The sequence below is a fragment of the Nyctibius grandis genome, chromosome 24 (assembly GCF_013368605.1).
Source record: "Nyctibius grandis isolate bNycGra1 chromosome 24, bNycGra1.pri, whole genome shotgun sequence".
In the NCBI taxonomy this organism is placed as follows: domain Eukaryota; kingdom Metazoa; phylum Chordata; class Aves; order Nyctibiiformes; family Nyctibiidae; genus Nyctibius; species Nyctibius grandis.
The window spans coordinates 1,424,419-1,440,366 of record NC_090681.1 but is presented as its reverse complement, the minus strand read 5'-3'; the positions used below and the strand labels follow the sequence as shown (position 1 = coordinate 1,440,366).

The 15,948-nt window shown below is 67.4% G+C and overlaps 3 protein-coding genes across 3 annotated transcripts; 2 read left to right on the top strand and 1 right to left on the bottom strand.

The window, feature by feature from the left end:
* The first annotated feature begins 2,413 nt into the window (after nucleotides 1–2,413).
* On the top strand, nucleotides 2,414–3,220 carry GJB3 (gap junction protein beta 3). The gene has a single exon (XM_068417936.1). It carries the CDS (start codon nucleotides 2,414–2,416, stop codon nucleotides 3,218–3,220), a length of 807 nt encoding a protein of 268 aa, XP_068274037.1.
* Nucleotides 3,221–5,696: 2,476 nt separating this feature from the next.
* Nucleotides 5,697–8,949, top strand: GJA4 (gap junction protein alpha 4). Its single transcript, XM_068417738.1, has 2 exons — nucleotides 5,697–5,770; nucleotides 6,742–8,949. The coding sequence occupies exon 2, from the start codon at nucleotides 6,763–6,765 to the stop codon at nucleotides 7,792–7,794; it is 1,032 nt and encodes a 343-aa protein (XP_068273839.1). The 5' UTR covers nucleotides 5,697–5,770; nucleotides 6,742–6,762; the 3' UTR covers nucleotides 7,795–8,949.
* A 5,390-nt stretch (nucleotides 8,950–14,339) lies between these two features.
* SMIM12 (small integral membrane protein 12) lies at nucleotides 14,340–15,579 on the bottom strand. The gene has a single exon (XM_068417813.1). It carries the CDS (start codon nucleotides 15,338–15,340, stop codon nucleotides 15,062–15,064), a length of 279 nt encoding a protein of 92 aa, XP_068273914.1. The 5' UTR covers nucleotides 15,341–15,579; the 3' UTR covers nucleotides 14,340–15,061.
* Nucleotides 15,580–15,948: the final 369 nt, after the last annotated feature.

The window sequence follows — 15,948 nt, the reverse complement described above, 5'->3', positions numbered from 1 at the left end:
GAGCTGTTGCAAAACTATTACTAAGGCAAAATCATTTAAAAGTGGGTTACAATTGCGTAATTTGTGATTCTTAGCGACGGCTGCTGGCTGCCCCGTAGCTGGGGTACGGCGTGAGCCTGGTGCCCGTCCCTGGCTGCCCTGGGCTTGCCCGGGGTTTGCAGAGCCCGTAGCCACCCGTGCTGGGGGCAGACCCTCGCCTGGCAGGAGCCGCTGGCGTCGCTTGCGGAGGAATCCAGCTCCATTGATCTCCCTGCAGGATTTGACCCGCCTTGATTGTTCAACCCGAGCGTGTGTGTGCATGTGTGCGGGCAAGAACCTCCGCGGGAGCTGTTTGCCAGACTCACCCAGTTACCGGGAAGAGAACAAACCACCCTCCCCTCCGCGCACACACTCAGCGCCGAGGACGAAACCTGGGCACGCAGGAGGGCTGCGGACAGCACAGCCAGGGACGAGCTTCCCCGCTCCAAAGGTGCCTGGATCCGGCTGGGCAGGTACCTCCCGCGTGCCAGGGCAGAGGCGCGGGGTGCTCACGGGGCTGTCGGGGACCTGCGGGCTGTGGGGGTCGGACCCCGCGGTGCTAACGGGGTGCAGGGGGGAGCTGCTGTGCCTGCGGTGGCCAAAGGTGGGGACCCCGCCAGGGCACAGTGCCACGTTGGGACCCCACAGGCAGTGCCGGGGTCCCTGGCCCATGGGGCTGCCCACCCAGGGGGTGATGCAGGTGGATGGCACAGCGTGGCACCCCGAGGAGCAGGAATGGCCACCCCAGGCCCTGTTCCTCCATCCCACCGCCCTCCCTGGGGACCGAAAGGGTCTGAGCCCCTCCAGGAGAGCGCGCACAGCTCCACTCTGCTGCCTTTGCACCCCAGGCAGGAGCCGGGCGCTTTCGGGCCCCACGCCCCGCACCCACGCGGGGCAGGACCCGGGGTGACGCAGCGGGCTGGCACGCTGGGGGCTGGCGAGGGTGCCGGGCTCCGCGGGAGGCAAACCGGCGCTGCAGGCAGAGCCGGGCACACCTGGAGCATCGCCCCTGCTCTGCCTGGCTGCCAGCCAGCGCCGGCCGGGCTGCGGGGTCCCACGGCACCGCACACCGCACCCCAGCACGGGGCTGGGCACGGGGCTGGCGCTCCCCTTCCTGCCCAACGCGGGTCCATGGCTGGAGCTGGCGCTGGGCTGAGCCAGGCTGGTGGGTGACGGGGGGGCCTGGAGATGTGGGCACGGGTGGATTGGCAGGCTGGTGAGGGGGCACTGGTCCTGGGGGCGTGCAGGGGCTGTGGGCTCTGCCATTGGCACCAGCTTTGGGCTCAGGAGGGGAAAGCCGCAGCTCCCCTCGCCCAGTTTTAAAGCAAAGGGCTGGGTGGGGGCACTGGGATTGCTCCCCACCCCGGGCAGCTGCCGGAGGAGGAGGATCTCCCGGTTTCGGGTGAGGTGGTGAGCAGACGTGTGTGGGGCTGGGCAGAGGCGCTGCCCGGGCACTCGGCACATGCTGGCACAGGACCCCAGCTCGGCCCCGCTCGGCTCAGCCGCGCTTCTTGGTGCGTCCCTGGGCCAGCAGCATGGGAGCGCGGTGGCGAGTTCGGGGTGGCCCTGGCCAGGGACGGGCTCCGGGCAGCCCCGCGGGCTCCAGGCAGTGCTCCAGGCTCTGCTCCTTCCCTGCAGCCCCAGGACGCCTCGCCACGCCGCGCAGCCCTCCCCAGACAAGGGGACCCTGAACGCTCCTGTGCCACCACACCCCGGCCATGCCCCGCGCTGGGCACGTCCCACCCCGCAGCCCCCTGTGAGAGGGGAAGGAGCCTGAGCCTCTTCCAGGTACGTCTCAGAGGGTGTTGGGTCGGCAATGGGCAGCGGCTCCTCGGGAACGGGAGGGCGAGTGCCAGGCATGGGGTGCCAGGAGCGGGGTGCCAGGAGCAGGGTGCCAGGAGCAGGGTGCTGGCCGGGGCGATGCATCAGTGACACACACAGACTCTCGCTTTCAGCACCCGGCTCTCGCCCGTGCTGGGGCTGCCTCGGGTGTCACCTGCGAGAGGGAAAACCGGTCCCGGCGTGTCCTGGCACCCCGGCTCTGCAGCAGCCGCCTCCCCTTCGGCTCTCGGCGTTAGCAAAGCACAGCGGCCGATTTAGCCCATTTTACCCATGTAGAAACCGAGGTTCAGGGAAGGCTGGGACTGAGCCTGGGATCCCCTGGTTGAGTCACCTCTGATTGTCACCAGGAGAGCACGGGGCTGGGGTCTACTGTCCACGAGTGGGATGGTCCCCCCACCCCAAATGAGTGTAACGTGGTGGGGGACAGGGTCCAGGAGGTCAATGAGATTAAGTGCAGCGAGAGATGAGCTGCCCCGTTGCTGTCTCCCATCGCATCTCTTCACTTCTGCTGCTGTTTCTCCAGGTCGGATGACTCTGGTCTCCACCAGCCACCATGGATTGGAAAACGCTGCAGGCGCTGCTCAGCGGGGTCAACAAGTACTCCACAGCCTTTGGCCGCATCTGGCTCTCCGTGGTCTTCGTCTTCCGCGTGCTGGTCTATGTGGTGGCAGCCGAGCGCGTGTGGGGAGACGAGCAGAAGGACTTTGACTGCAACACGCGGCAGCCGGGCTGCACCAACGTCTGCTACGACCATTTCTTCCCCATCTCCCACATCCGCCTCTGGGCCCTGCAGCTCATCTTTGTCACTTGCCCTTCCCTCCTGGTCATCATGCACGTGGCCTACCGGGAGGACCGGGAGAAGAAGAACCGGGAGAAGAACGGGGAGAATTGCCCCAGGCTCTACAGCAACACGGGCAAGAAGCACGGTGGGCTGTGGTGGACCTACCTGCTCAGCCTCTTCTTCAAGCTTATCATAGAGATCCTGTTCCTCTACCTCCTCCACAAGATGTGGGACAGCTTTGACTTGCCACGGCTGGTCAAGTGCTCCAACGTGGACCCCTGCCCCAACACTGTAGACTGCTACATCGCTCGGCCAACCGAGAAAAGAGTTTTCACCTATTTCATGGTTGGAGCCTCCTCCATCTGCATTGTCCTCACCGTCTGCGAGATCTTCTACCTCATCTTCAAGCGGGTGACGCAGACTGCGCGGAAGTGGAAGAAGTCCACCAGGCGCTCCGTCAGCTACAGCAAGGCCTCCACCTGCCGGTGCCACCTCAAGACGGAGGAGAAGGACAACAAGTCCCAGACTAGGTGTGTGGCAGCCCTGCGGGCCTCGGCTCCCAACCTTACTGCTGTCTGACGGGGTGCTGGGAGGGGAAGAGGGAGGGAGACGTGTCCAGGGATGGCCGGCCCCAGAGGTGGCCACCGGTGATGCCACCACTGGACTCTTCAGCCAGGCCCTTGATGGCTTTAAAGGGGAGGGGACATGTCCATGGGAACTCTCCTGCTTGGGGCGATGGGAACATCCCCGGGTGTCCCAGCGGTGCGGGCATGCTCGGTGGCAGGTGGGTGCCAGCTGCCCACCGTCATGCCTGAGGGTGTCGGTTCTCTCCACAGAGACGAGGAGCTGTGAGCTTGCCCGTCCCAGCCAGTTCGCCTCCCCCTTGGCCCAGCAGCTTTTCAAGCCTGCCAAGTCCCCCAGCCCTTGAGAGTCGACCCGTGTGAAAAATGACTAACCCCAGCAAACTAAAGTCCCCTGAGAGAGGCCCACGGGTGCCTGAGCAGACGCAGGTAAGGCGAGGGCAGCCCCGGAGTGCTGCCGGCTGCACGTGGTGGTGCTGTGGGGCTTGGACATCACACGGACACACAGATACCGTGCACGACTCTGTCGAGCAGCCCCGTCACCTGAAAGCTGCGGGGATGAAGCCGTTGAGCTTGGACAACGCATGGGACTGGGGCTGGCAGGAGGGAGCATGGGGGCTCCTGTGTCCCAGCAGCTTCTCTTGGGCCCTCCAGCTCTGCTGCTCCCATGCTGGGTACGAATGCATGGCTCAGGGCTGGTGTCACCCAGCGTGGTGACAGTCACCAGTTTGCCACATGGGGCAGGAACAGCTTTTCCCCCTTTGCTCATGCAAGTGCCGTGCCGGTGTCCTGCCCATAAATCGAGGGGACTGGTGAGGGCAGAAGAAACAGCTTTGCCCCACCCGAGCCAGGGCAGCCCCAGGGCCGGCGTGCCCAGCGCCTGCCCGCTCTGCCTCCTCCTGCCTTGTCACACGTCGTTACACTTTAATTCACCAGAACTGCTCACTGGCCCCCAAGGAAATCAAGGAGGGATCAGCACCAATTATTTACTAAACCTTGATAAATATTACAATAAATAGAAATGATTTCCATGTAATCTCTCCTTAAGCAGCACTGCGCGGAGGGTCTGCTGGTGCTCCGGCCAGCCCCATTCCCAGCTCTGCTCAGCCCACCCGCGCTCCCCCAGACCCACGAGCACGTCGTGGTGTGCACTGACACAGCCGGGGCTCGTGCCGCTGCGAGAGGCCGTGGCAGCGATGCCCACGCTGCTGGGAGGGTGACGTGTCTCTGTGCCACGACACAGAAAAGGTACTTCTAGCACGGGCTGCTCTGGTGGGCACCCCAGCACCACGTCACCTGTGGTGCCAGCCCTGGGCACGGGGCAACCTGTGCCAGAGGAAAGATGCTTCAGGAGGTTGAACAGCACAAAGTGTCCAACTGGGAAGTGGCTCTGGCACCAGTGTGGGTCTGCTTGGGGACACGTGCACAGCTCACTGGGGCCTGTGGCTGGTGTGGCTGAAGCCGGTGCTGGGCACGGTCCTCCACCAGGCATTCATGGTGGGACGGCTGGGAGATGGGCACTGGGCTCCGCAGCACCCTGGTGCCATGGCATGGAGCAGCATGTGGGCGTTACATGGAGCACAGCAATTATTTTATATTAAACATAACGATGCTGTTCCGGCTCTGCCCTCCGCTCAGCCTGCCTGTGAGGAGGAAATGCCACGTCTCGGTGCGGGAGAGGCAGCAGCTCCCAGCTGTGCGTGCGGACTGGCCCAGTTTCTGGTTTCCAGAGCCCGTGCCCAGCGTGCCAGCCCTCTGCGGCCGCCGGAGGGCAGCGAGGGGGGCACGCATGGGGGTTTGCCCCCCCGAAGGCAGCGGGGCTCAAGCCTGTGCATCAGATACCACCGCCCGCCCCCGCTGTGCCCCCTCCTTGGTGCGGTGCCTCCGCGCCCCCCGCCTGAGCCCCCGACAGCAAAGCTCCGCGTAAAGCCCGGCGGCGGGTCCCAGCCCCCGGGTCCCCGGCGCAGCTCAGCCGGGAGCGGCGGGGGCAGCGCCGGGCTCCGGCGTGGCTCCGGCGTGGCTCCGGCGTGGCTCCAGCACCACCCAGCGCCCGCCGCGCCGCAGCTGCCCGGCCGGAGCGGGCAGGGACGGAGCGTCCCCGGGGACCCCCCGCCGCACGCCCCGGGCATGGCCCCGGTGCTGCGCGGGCTCCGCCACGGCGACAAACCCGCTGAGCGGGAGAGGGACCCCCCGGGGTGCCCGGACCCTGCCCACGGGTGGCACCCTGAGCACGGCACCCCCTAAAGCCACCGCGCTGCTGGTGCCCGCAGGGACACCCGGGCTCCCCACCGCCCCCCGGCCCCGGCTGTCCCCGGGGGTCCCGGCCAGGGCGGTGCTCCGCGGACCCCCCGCCCCGCCCCGCCGGGGCCGCCCCCTCGGCCGGGGGCAGCGGGCCGGGGCGGCCCCGCACACCTGCAGCCCGGCGCGGAGCCCCGGCCCCCCGCTTCCTGCCCGCGCTCCTCCCCCGGGCCCCGCATGGCCCGGCCCGGCCCGGCCCCTCACACCCAGCGCGGCCCGAGCCCGGCGGGACGTGCCCGGCGCGGCGGAGGTGAGTGAGCGGCGCCCGGGACCCCCGGGACATCGGGCACCGCCCGGGGGCACCCCCGTGGCTGGCACCCGCTGGCTGCTGCGGGGCACCCTTCACCACTCGCACCCACTTTCTGCTTCTGAGCATCCCCCTCGCCCAGTGCCGCTGGGTGCCCCTTTAACGGCCCAGCTGGCACCTCTGCCTGCTTAATTGGCAGAGGTTAATTAGGAGCCAGGGCTGTGGCCGCTTCCTCTCTCCCAGCTGGGCTGCGGGGCTGAGCTCCCGCAGGGGGATGCGGGCTGTGCCCGCCGGCAGCCGGGGGTGAGGCCGTGACACCCCGGGTCCCCGCAGTAGCAGCGGGTCCATGTGTGGTGAGTGGTCTCGGGGGTCCGGGGGAAAGCCCTGGCAGGGGGGAGCGTGCTGGGGCTGGGGTGCCATCACCCCGCAGCGAGGGAGCTGGGTGGGGACTGTGCCATCGGTTTGGGGTGAGCCCTGAAGGGGTGTCGGGGTGGCCGCTGTACCCCGGGGGTTTGTGCCCCCCCTCCCGTGACCCTGCTGCCCTCTGCCCTTCGGGAGAGCCGGGGCAGCGGGCTGTAGGAGAGGCCAACCTGGGCAGCTCCAGTGAGCCACCACCATGCCCCCACTCTGGCTGCCGTGGCCCTGACGTCCCAGGGCAGCCCCAAACCAGCTGGCCACGAGCCCATAGGGACAGCCCCGAGCCGCGGGTGCTGCAGGCTGGGCACTGCTGGGGGAGGTGAATCCCTGCGCTGCCTCTTCTTCCCCAGCCGTGTGGTTCTGCACGGGGCAGTGGGGTGCAGGAGGAGCTCTCCTGGGCTCAGAAGTGCGGGATGTCCCTCAGCGGGTTTGCTGGGACCCTCTGCAGAGCAGCCGTGTCCCAGGAACGCCTGGGGTTTAGGTAGCCCCGTCTGCCCTGTGCTCTCCAGCATGGAAACAGAGAATTGACTTGGCTCCCCTCCCCTCTCTGCTGGCAGAGGCACGAGGCTCCCTAGAAGATGGGTGACTGGGGTTTCCTGGAGAAACTGCTGGACCAAGTCCAGGAGCACTCGACCGTGATCGGGAAGATCTGGCTCACCGTGCTCTTCATCTTCCGCATCCTCATCCTGGGCCTGGCCGGGGAGTCCGTCTGGGGGGACGAGCAGTCGGACTTCGTGTGCAACACCAAGCAGCCGGGCTGCACCAATGTCTGCTATGACAAAGCCTTCCCCATCTCCCACATCCGTTACTGGGTGCTCCAGTTCCTCTTTGTCAGCACCCCAACCCTCATTTACCTCGGCCATGTTGTCTATCTCTCCCGGAAGGAGGAGAAGTTGAAGCAACAGGAGAGCGAGCTTCGGGCTATCCACAGCAAGGACCCGAAGATCGAGCAGGCCCTGGCAGCTGTGGAGAAGAAGATGTCCAAGATCTACGTGACGGAGGACGGGCGGCTCAAGATCCGAGGGGCACTGATGTGGACGTACATCATCAGTGTGATCTGCAAGAGCATCTTTGAGGCTGGCTTCCTCGTTGGCCAGTGGTACCTGTACGGCTTCTCCATGGTGCCCCGCTACGTGTGCAAGAGGGACCCTTGCCCCCATCAGGTGGACTGCTTCATCTCCCGCCCGACCGAGAAGAGCATCTTCATCATCTTCATGCTGGTGATGGGCCTGATCTCCTTAATCCTGAACCTCCTGGAGCTTTTCCACCTCTGCTGCAAGAACCTGCTTAGCAACATCAAGAAGGCGTCGGGGCCGGCCGGCCCGAGCCGGGACGCCTTTGCCGACGACATGGTCTCTGGTCCTTACCCGCCCAAGCACTACCCCTTCCTGCCCATGGCCGAGAGCCACACGCCGCCCTATGAGGCCTACAACAAGCTCTCCAGCGAGCAGAACTGGGCCAACTTCCACAACGAGGAGAACCTGGCGCTGGGCGGTGGCAGCAGGTCACTGCCGGACCCCTACGCCCCCGGCGCTGCCGAAGCCCCCGCCCCAGAGGAGAAGCTGTGCAGCCGGCCCGGGAGCTCAGCCTCCAAAAAGCAGTACGTGTAGTGCCGGGCTGGCCCCGGCTGGCGAGGGGACCTTCCTCGGTCCCTCGTGCCTGCGAAGGTGCTGGCCGTGGGCAGGCAGCCGCCGCCTGCCCGGTGCTGAGCCGGACGGACCCCTCCGGAGGCTGCGCCCGCAGAGACCTGCCTGCCCCGGGACGCGGTGCTCGGGAGCGGAGCCGCCGCTCTCGCCTGTTTTCCCCGCAGACCCCGCAAGGAAGGAAACTGCAGAGAGTTCCCCGGGACGCGGCGTCCCGCGTGCCTCGCCGTGGGAAAGGGAGAAACCCCTGGAGCCGCGTGGCTGGGAACAGGCTGTCCCCGGGGCCACGGCGGAGGCTGCTGCCCCTCGGGAGCCACGACTCGGCCGGACCCCGGGGCTTGCCGGAGCCCCCGCCGGCGTGAGAGCCGGGTGTGCGGCCGTGGGAAGCCGCTCGCCTCCGCACGGAGCTGGGCTGGGGCAGCGCTGCTGGACGGGTCCTGGCCACCAGCCCCGTCCTGTCCCCGTGACCCTGGCAGGGAGCCAGCGGGGCCAACAGCCTCTGCCCAGGGTTTGCTGTGGGAGCTGCCCCTTCCCCGCGGGGCACGGGGGGGTTGAGCCAGCAGCAGCTCACGGCTGGGGCTCTGCGGTGACCGGCTGATCCCGACGGCCGCAGGGTCACAGCTCGGGTGCCCCGGGAGTGTGGGCCCCCCCCCGCCTCCTGGCCCTGGACCCTTTCCCATGTGATGTGTGTCTCTAAGTTATTTTTAACCTGCTGGCCCGAGCACGGAGCTTTCTGCCTTAAAGGTGCAGTTGTGAGGGGATCGGGGAAGCCTTGTCCAGCCTGGCCACGTGCCTGTGAGCCCTGTGTGTTTTTTGGGGAGGAATTACCCCAGCAACTGCTGGTTCGGGGGCTACTGGTTTTATTACTTTGCACTAGTCATCTCCTGCTGTGGGCTGAGGTGCTGGGAGGGGGTGGAAGAACCAACTGCTGCCACAGGAGCAGTGACCCCGACTTCCCCAGCCCACCGATGCTGTGAAAGGGGCAGGTCCTGCCGTGAGCGAGGGGCTGCAGGTCCTGTGGGACGCAGGCAGGAGCGCGGGATGCGGGCGCTGCCCTCGGGGCTGTTTCCTTTCCCCTCGGCAGACTCGGTGTTGCATCTTGTTGAATAAAGTTGGATGAATGGAAAAAGGCGCAGCGTGGTGTGCCTGTGCTTCCTGCAGCCCCCCGCCCTCGCGGGAGGGTGGGCAAGGGCTCGGGGCGGGGGGAGAGGGAAGCTGCTGCCCTGTGGGCGATGGGGATGGGGAGAAGGGGAGGGTGGGCACCTGGTTGTGCTGCCGGTGCCACTCACCCCTGGAAAGCACAACCCTCCTTGCTGTGGTGTCCTGTCCCCCTGAGCCCAACCTCAGCCCAGGGGCTGTCACAGGGCCATCGTGGTGCATGCTCCAGGGGGCTCAGAGCAGAGCTCGGCCCCGCAGCCCCGGCTCTGCCGCAGATAAACCCCACGGAGGCCGTGGAGCTGCTCACGGCTGCATAATAGGTGGAAATGAGCCGCAGATAAAGGCACACAATGCGGCTGGGGCTGTTGTTTAGTTTCTCTGGCCAAGGCAGAGCCTGCTCTGGGCCCAGGGCCTCTTCAGCAAGGGGTGGAACGGCCTAAAAATACCCTGGAGAAAATGAAATATGGGTGATACGGGGCGATATCGCTGCCATCGGCCACTGGAGGAAGCGGAGAGGGAGGCACCCGGCGGCGCTGCCCTTGGCGCAGAGCCTGCGCTGGGGGCTGAGCGTGCCCTCGGCTCCCCTCCCCGCTGGGATGAGGGGGGTGAAATCCCCTGGGTGGGGGTCTGGGGTGCCCACTAACACCTCAGCCCTCCCCTGCATCCCGCCATGAGGATGCTGGGGCAGATCCCCCCAGAGGGACCCTGCCCTGCTCCCAGCATCTCCAGAGGGACCCTGCCCTGCTCCCACCATCGCCCTGTGGGGACCCCCAGGGCACCCCAGTGCAGTGGGGACCACAGCCCAGCGCTCCCCAGGCATCAGCAGCGCTGTGGCTCTCTGGGGCGAGCAGCCCAGCGGGGAGGAAATGCCCGTGTGAAAGGTAACGGTGCAGCCGCGCCGGGTGTTTACCCGCCGGCACCGCTCCCCCGCTCGCCTCCGCTCTCCTGGGCTCGTATTTTTGTTGGCACCGGGGGAGCATCACGCTTTTCCGAACAGCCCTGCAAGGTGGAAAACAAGACGGCCGAGAGCCCCCTTTTGCCTGGACACGCGGTGCCCGGGCAAACACGGCTCCGCGTCCCGCTATTGTTCCCGTGTTGTGACAAGGCGGCTCGGGGCGGCCGGCGTGACCCCGCAGCACATGCCAACAACAACAGCGAGGGGCTCACCTGCGCGGGGGGCCGGTGCTGGCAGCAGCCCCCCAGACGGAGGGCAGGCCCTACACAAATAAAAGCTCGGCGCTGATAAGGGCGTGGGCTGGCCTGGCGCAGCCCTTTGGCACAGCCCGGGGACAGATAGCGGCCGGCCGGACACGCACGGCCCTTCTCACACCTCCACGCTCCCTCCTGAGTAAACAGGCCCCTCCGGCCCCTTTCTGGGAACGGCACTCGCTGCCCCAACGCCTGGCCCCGTACCGTGATGCTGAGCCCTGCGGCGGCACGGGCAGCCTGGGGGCTGCGGTGAGGGGCTCCCCATGGGCACCCCGAGACCCAGCTCCAGGGCCAGCGCTGGGATAACGGGCAGTGAGCACAGCCCATGATGCACGGGCACCAGGACCCACCGCAGCCGCCCAGCCGGGGTGGCAGAGCCCTGGGCACGGCCATGGGGTGGGAGCACCGCGGGGCTGTTCCTGTGGCCACTCACAGGCTGTGACCCCCACGCTGGCGCTGCCCTTGGCATGGGTTTTTGGGAGGGCAGCTTTTATACCCCCACCTAAGAGCCTGGTGGGGTTTATCCCAACCCAAGGCTGGATGTACTTGCCAAGGCGCAGCCGCAGCCCCCCCCAGAACCGCCTGCCTGTGCAGGAGCTGGGCTGCCACCCTCCGTGCTGGGCTCCCCCTGCACTATCCTGCCCTGGGGAAGAGGAGCCGTGAGGGCTGCCACAGCGTGTCACGCCTGCAAGGCCCTGCTTGAGGCGCTGGCCGAGCACCAAGGAGTTTATTTTTAAGCTTTCCCAGCGTACAGAAAATAGCAAGTGTCTAAATCCAACCCGCAGGAAGAGCTGCGGCGAGAGCAGGCTCGCAGCTGAGAGGGGAGGAAGGGCAGAGGGCTGGGCAGGGGGCTGCCAGCCGTGCTGCAGCATGGTCCCCCATCCTGCCGGGGCCAGGTCCGTGCCCAGGGCTCTGCCCACAGGCCCCCCCCACACCCCATCTCCCCCAGCCCCTCGGGGGGAGCGGGCACAGGCAGGAGCATCCTTCTGGGCCAGGCACAGACCCTGAGCCCTGGCACCCTCTGGCCATGGCACCTACCATGGAGGCAACACCAAACAGGTACAATCTGCCCCTTTCAGCGCCGCTGCCTACTGTAGCACGAAGGAAAAGCAAACCCCAAGCAGCTCCCTTCCTCCCCCAGGCCCATCCCCAGCACAGGGTTATATTTAGCCCTCCACGCGCGGGCACGGCAGACAATGCGGCCCCGTGTGAGAACCGCGGGCGGGAGGAAACGCGCTCAATAGCCCCGACGACTTCCCGCATCCTGACATTGTCGCTCCCCTCCGGCCGCTTCCTCGCGCGGAGGCGAGGGGACCGTGGTGCCCAGCACCCCATGCCCGCCCCGGGATGGGTCCTGCCCCTGCCAGCGGCTCAGGGCATCGTCCTGGCGCAGCACCAGGAGGGCAGGGGCTGCTGCCTGCAGAGCCGGGGGCTTTTCCTGGTTGATGTAGTCTAAAAGCAAGGAGCCGCGGTGGCTCTGGGATGGTTGGGATGGGGATTCGGCCCTGGGCTGTGGCCACAAGAAGAGGCGATGCTGAGTGGGAAGGGAATGTGTCCTGCCATAGCTGTCCCCGGCCAGGAGATGCATCTCACTGCAAACCAGAGCTGTTCCCCTCTCACAGCCCTTCAGGGCTTTCGCTGGCCATGGGCAGGAGCCGCTGGGCTCGGCACGGCAGAGCTGCACCGTGGGTCCAGGGCAGGAAGAGGGGAGACGGGGAGGCTGGGAAAGGACTCGGCCGCGCTCCGGGAAAGGGCAAAACTGGAGCCTGGGAAACAGCCCCGGCTGGCTGGGCAGGGAGCCGACATCCCCAGGGGCTGCGGGGGACGCGTCGGGTCAGAGGGATGCACAATTTGCTCTCCAGTGCAGCTGGCTTGAGCACCCTCTGCGCCCCGGGGCTGCGGGGACACCACTGCTCCAGGACAGGACGCGGGAGCATCGGTCCCTGCGGGGCCCATCTCCCCTCCAGCCCCCCGCACCACTCCTCTCCTCCCCACAGCATCGTCACTCCAGGCCTTGCAGGAAGGGGACCGATGGCTCCGTGCAGCTGGAGCATCCCTGCTCTGATCTAACCGGACGTCCGCTGTGGCCATCCAGGTGTGCCGAGCCGTGCCGAGCCGTGCCGGGTGGCCGGGGGGCGGCTCTCACTGTCCCTGCCTGCACACCAGCTGTCCCAGCCATGGGCTGAGCAGGGACAGGCAGCGCTTTGGCAGCTGCCCGATTCGCCCCCTGCTCTGAGGCACAGCCAGCCCCGGCTGCAGGGACCCCCCCCCGATGCCGGACAAGCCCTGGGAGGATGCTCTCCCACGAAACGCCGGCCTCCAGGCCAGGCGTGGGACTCCCTGCCTGAGGACAGGCTTCCCCCTCGCACAGCTCCTTGCCACGCTCCTGCTGTGGCACCCGGCCGTGCCGAGAACCAGACCAAGGACTCGCCCTCGAGCGGCTGTGTGCAGGCTCGGGAACCCAGGGGGTTTTTTTTTGCCATAATGGTTTATTCAACAAAGCTTCCTCTCGCTCTTTGTGAGCCACTGTGGCTGCTCGTCCCAGCCCCGAGCACTTGCCGGCTCCTATTCTTGTCCAGCCGGCGCGTCGCAGGCAGCACATTGTTGGGATTCAATGGGAGGAAGGGTGGGTTTACAGCACTGAGGGCTTAGAGAAAGGCGCCCGGTCTCTGGGAAGCAGCTTCACCCCTGTCCCAGCGCCCACGGGGAATCCACGACCCTGCAGCAGCACCAGTGTCTGCCGTGGGGATGGACGGGAGTCCCCAGACACACAGAAACCAGCTGGAAATGCGGCAGCGGGAGCAGGGCAGGGGCTGCCCGGCCAGGTGCCATCAGTGCCCACGCAGCCGCCATGGGGGCTCGGTCCTTCCCGAGGGCATTGCCCCGGAGCAGCCCCCCCGGTCGACACGCTGTGGGCCCAGGGGAGGAAACGGGGCAGCGAGGCCCTGACAAAGCCCGATTGTGCCCAGCCGGCCCTGGGAACAGGCAGATCAATGGGCTATAAACAGCCGCGGGAGCCGCTGCGGCGCGGGGCAAACAAAGGCACTTCGGAAGAGGTTTCCGAGCTGGGTCCGGCTGGTCCTGGCTGGGGGAAGGGACAGGGCCGTTCCCACCCCGGCACACAATAGGGAACAGCTGTCACCCCGAGTCGCCCCGCAGCCAGGAGGGGAGAGCAAGAGGCCAAGGGCAGGGGCTGCCTCAGGGGACAGTGCCAGCCTGCGAGGGGGACCGGGGCACCATGAGCACCAGGGCACGAGGCGGCAGTGGGGCAGGGCTGGGACACACTTTGCATCGCCCCAAGGTGACTCTTGCACCTTCTAACCCAGCCTCAGCCGCCCTCGCACACCCCAACGGCAAAGGCCCGCGAGTTCCCGGCAGCGCCGGGCCGCGAGCCCAGCCGGAGGGCAGCGATCCAGCCCAGGGACAGCAGGTCGGGAGGTAAACACAGCCGGGCAGCGCCAGCAGTAAAGCTGTCAGCGGGGCAGGAGCTGGCCCCGAGGAAGCGGGACGGAGCGATGCGAAACGCTGAACAGGCTGCTGACCTCAGGGCTTCACAGCAGGCACGACAGATTGATGGTCCCCGGGAGGGGAAGGCCGGGCTGGGGCAGCGGTGAGGCCTTGCTCAGGCACCAGGGGAAAAAACAAGCCGGGAGGCAGCGATAACCCCGGCTACAGCCCCGGCACGCTGCCGGCAGAGCGGCAGCACGGTTACCGACTGGCCCTGCTCGGGCAGCTCTCACCAGGCTTGGTCCTGCTGTGCCAGTGACGCCCGAGGCTGGAGGGGACACTGGCCATTGGTCCCCAGCGCTCGCTGCCAGCCTCTCCCGCCACGCGCTGCCCTGCTCAGCCGCCCAGTGGGACCCCCTGTCCCTGGGACCCCACCCGGCACTGCCACAGCCCTTCTTGTCTAGATAAGGAGGTCGGAGGAAGCAGATGACGTGGCCGGGGGAGCCGGGAGGGAGGCACAACCGCAGCACGGGCTGGGATTTCAGAGCCTCCCCCTCCTTCCTGCCCACCACCCTGTTGCCAGGCGCTGAGGTCGGTGCCCGGGCAGGGACAACGGCATTCCTCCCACTGGGGAGCAGAAACACGCTCTGAGCCAGGGCTGGGGCCACATGCTGATGCAGAAAACACAGAGGCCCGAGGACTGACACAAGTTTATTCTGGCTGTTCCCATACAGGGCAGAGATCTCCCCGTTCTCCACACACAGGCCAAAGCCACTGCCACGCTCTAAGCTCCACGACGGAAGCAGGGCCAGGACTTCCACCTCCCCCGTCGCCCTTCCTCGCGGTGAAACCTGGGGGTGATGCAGAGAGGGGCTCCCCAGAGACCCCCACCGCTGCTCGGGCTCCCGTGGGTGTAGTGCAGTAGCGTGGTGCTGTGGTTGGGGTTTGCAAAGAGCCACAGGAGAGATGTAAGCAGGACAGCAGGTCCTGCTGCTGCAGGTGGTCAGCCTGACCCCATGTCACTCAGGTCCAAGTTTCTTCTATCTTCACACCATGGAAGAAACCAAACCTAAAGAGACACGGGCGGAACCAGGGCAAGAGGCTTTCGTGGTTCAGGGGCCAGGCCAGGCCGAGAGCGGATGAGTTTCAGCCACGCTCCACCTCCAAAGCAGGGCTCCCTGCCCGCTCTGCCGCACAGGAGGAGGGCTGGGGGCCGTGTCCTGAGAGCAGCCGTTGGGTTGGCAAACGCTGACCCTCCGGAGGGCCCCGGGAGGGTGACGAGCAGGAGCAGGCACAGCGTGCTGCCCCGGTACGGCCCGGTGCAGGAGGGAGGCTGGTGGGAGGTGTGCGGGTGACAGGGGAGTCCCCAGCAGGGACACGGCCCCCGGCAGCCGGCCCCAGCCCGGCCCAAACAACGTCATTAGCTCTTTTCCGGGCGGTTCCTGTTCAGCACGGCCCGAGGGGCGAACTCCAGCTTGTCCTTCAGGCTCACCACCTTGGTCAGGTCCTCGCCCGCGATCTCCTGCAGCTTGCGCTCCTCCCGCTGCTCCGCGATGCTCTGCTCCTCGGCGGCGGCGGGCGGCGGGTCCCCGCGCAGGGCCCGCTCCACGTGGTAGCCCACCAGCCCCACCACGAAGGCCACCGGGAAGGTGACGTACGGCGCCTTGGAGCGCACGGCCGCCCAGAGCACGGACCACATGGCGCCGGGGGCTGCTGCGCCCGGCCGGGCCCCGACCGCGGCGGCCACACGCCGGGCCCGGCCCCTCCGCTGCGCCCGAGGCCTGCGGCTGGCAGCGCCCGGCCGAGGCTCCGGCGGGCACGGCCGCACCGGGCGGGCGGCACCGGGGCGTCAGCACTGACCCACAGGGAACCTGGGCCGCGCCGGGTCCCCCCGCGGGGCTCCGCCGCCGCCGGCCCCGGCCCGAGCCCCGGGAGGCCCCGCTCGGCTGGGCCCGCCCCGCCCCTTCCGGTCAGCGGCGGCGGCGGGGGGAGAGAGCGGCCGCGCGGGGCGGTGCTGCCCCCTGGCGGACAGCGCGGGATCGGCGGCGCTGGAGGAGCGGCCCGGGAGGGGGGAGACCCACGGGGGGGGAGACCCACGGGGGAGAGCGAGGGGGAGAGACCCGGGGGGGGGAGAAAGGGGGGAGAGAAAGGGGGAGACCCACGGGGAGACACATAGGGAAAGAGCCATGGGGAGCCCACGAGCAGGCACCCACGGGGAGCCCAGCAGACACCCCCCAGCTGCTCCACAGGCAGACCGGCTCCTGCCCCAGCCAGAGCCCCTCTCCCACCCCACGGACACCCCCTCTC

Excerpts from the sequence above, each read along its gene's own strand:
- SMIM12 (XM_068417813.1), bottom strand. The coding sequence starts at position 15,340 with ATGTGGTCCGTGCTCTGGGCGGCCGTGCGCTCCAAGGCGCCGTACGTC.
- GJB3 (XM_068417936.1), top strand. The coding sequence starts at position 2,414 with ATGGATTGGAAAACGCTGCAGGCGCTGCTCAGCGGGGTCAACAAGTAC.
- GJA4 (XM_068417738.1), top strand. The coding sequence starts at position 6,763 with ATGGGTGACTGGGGTTTCCTGGAGAAACTGCTGGACCAAGTCCAGGAG.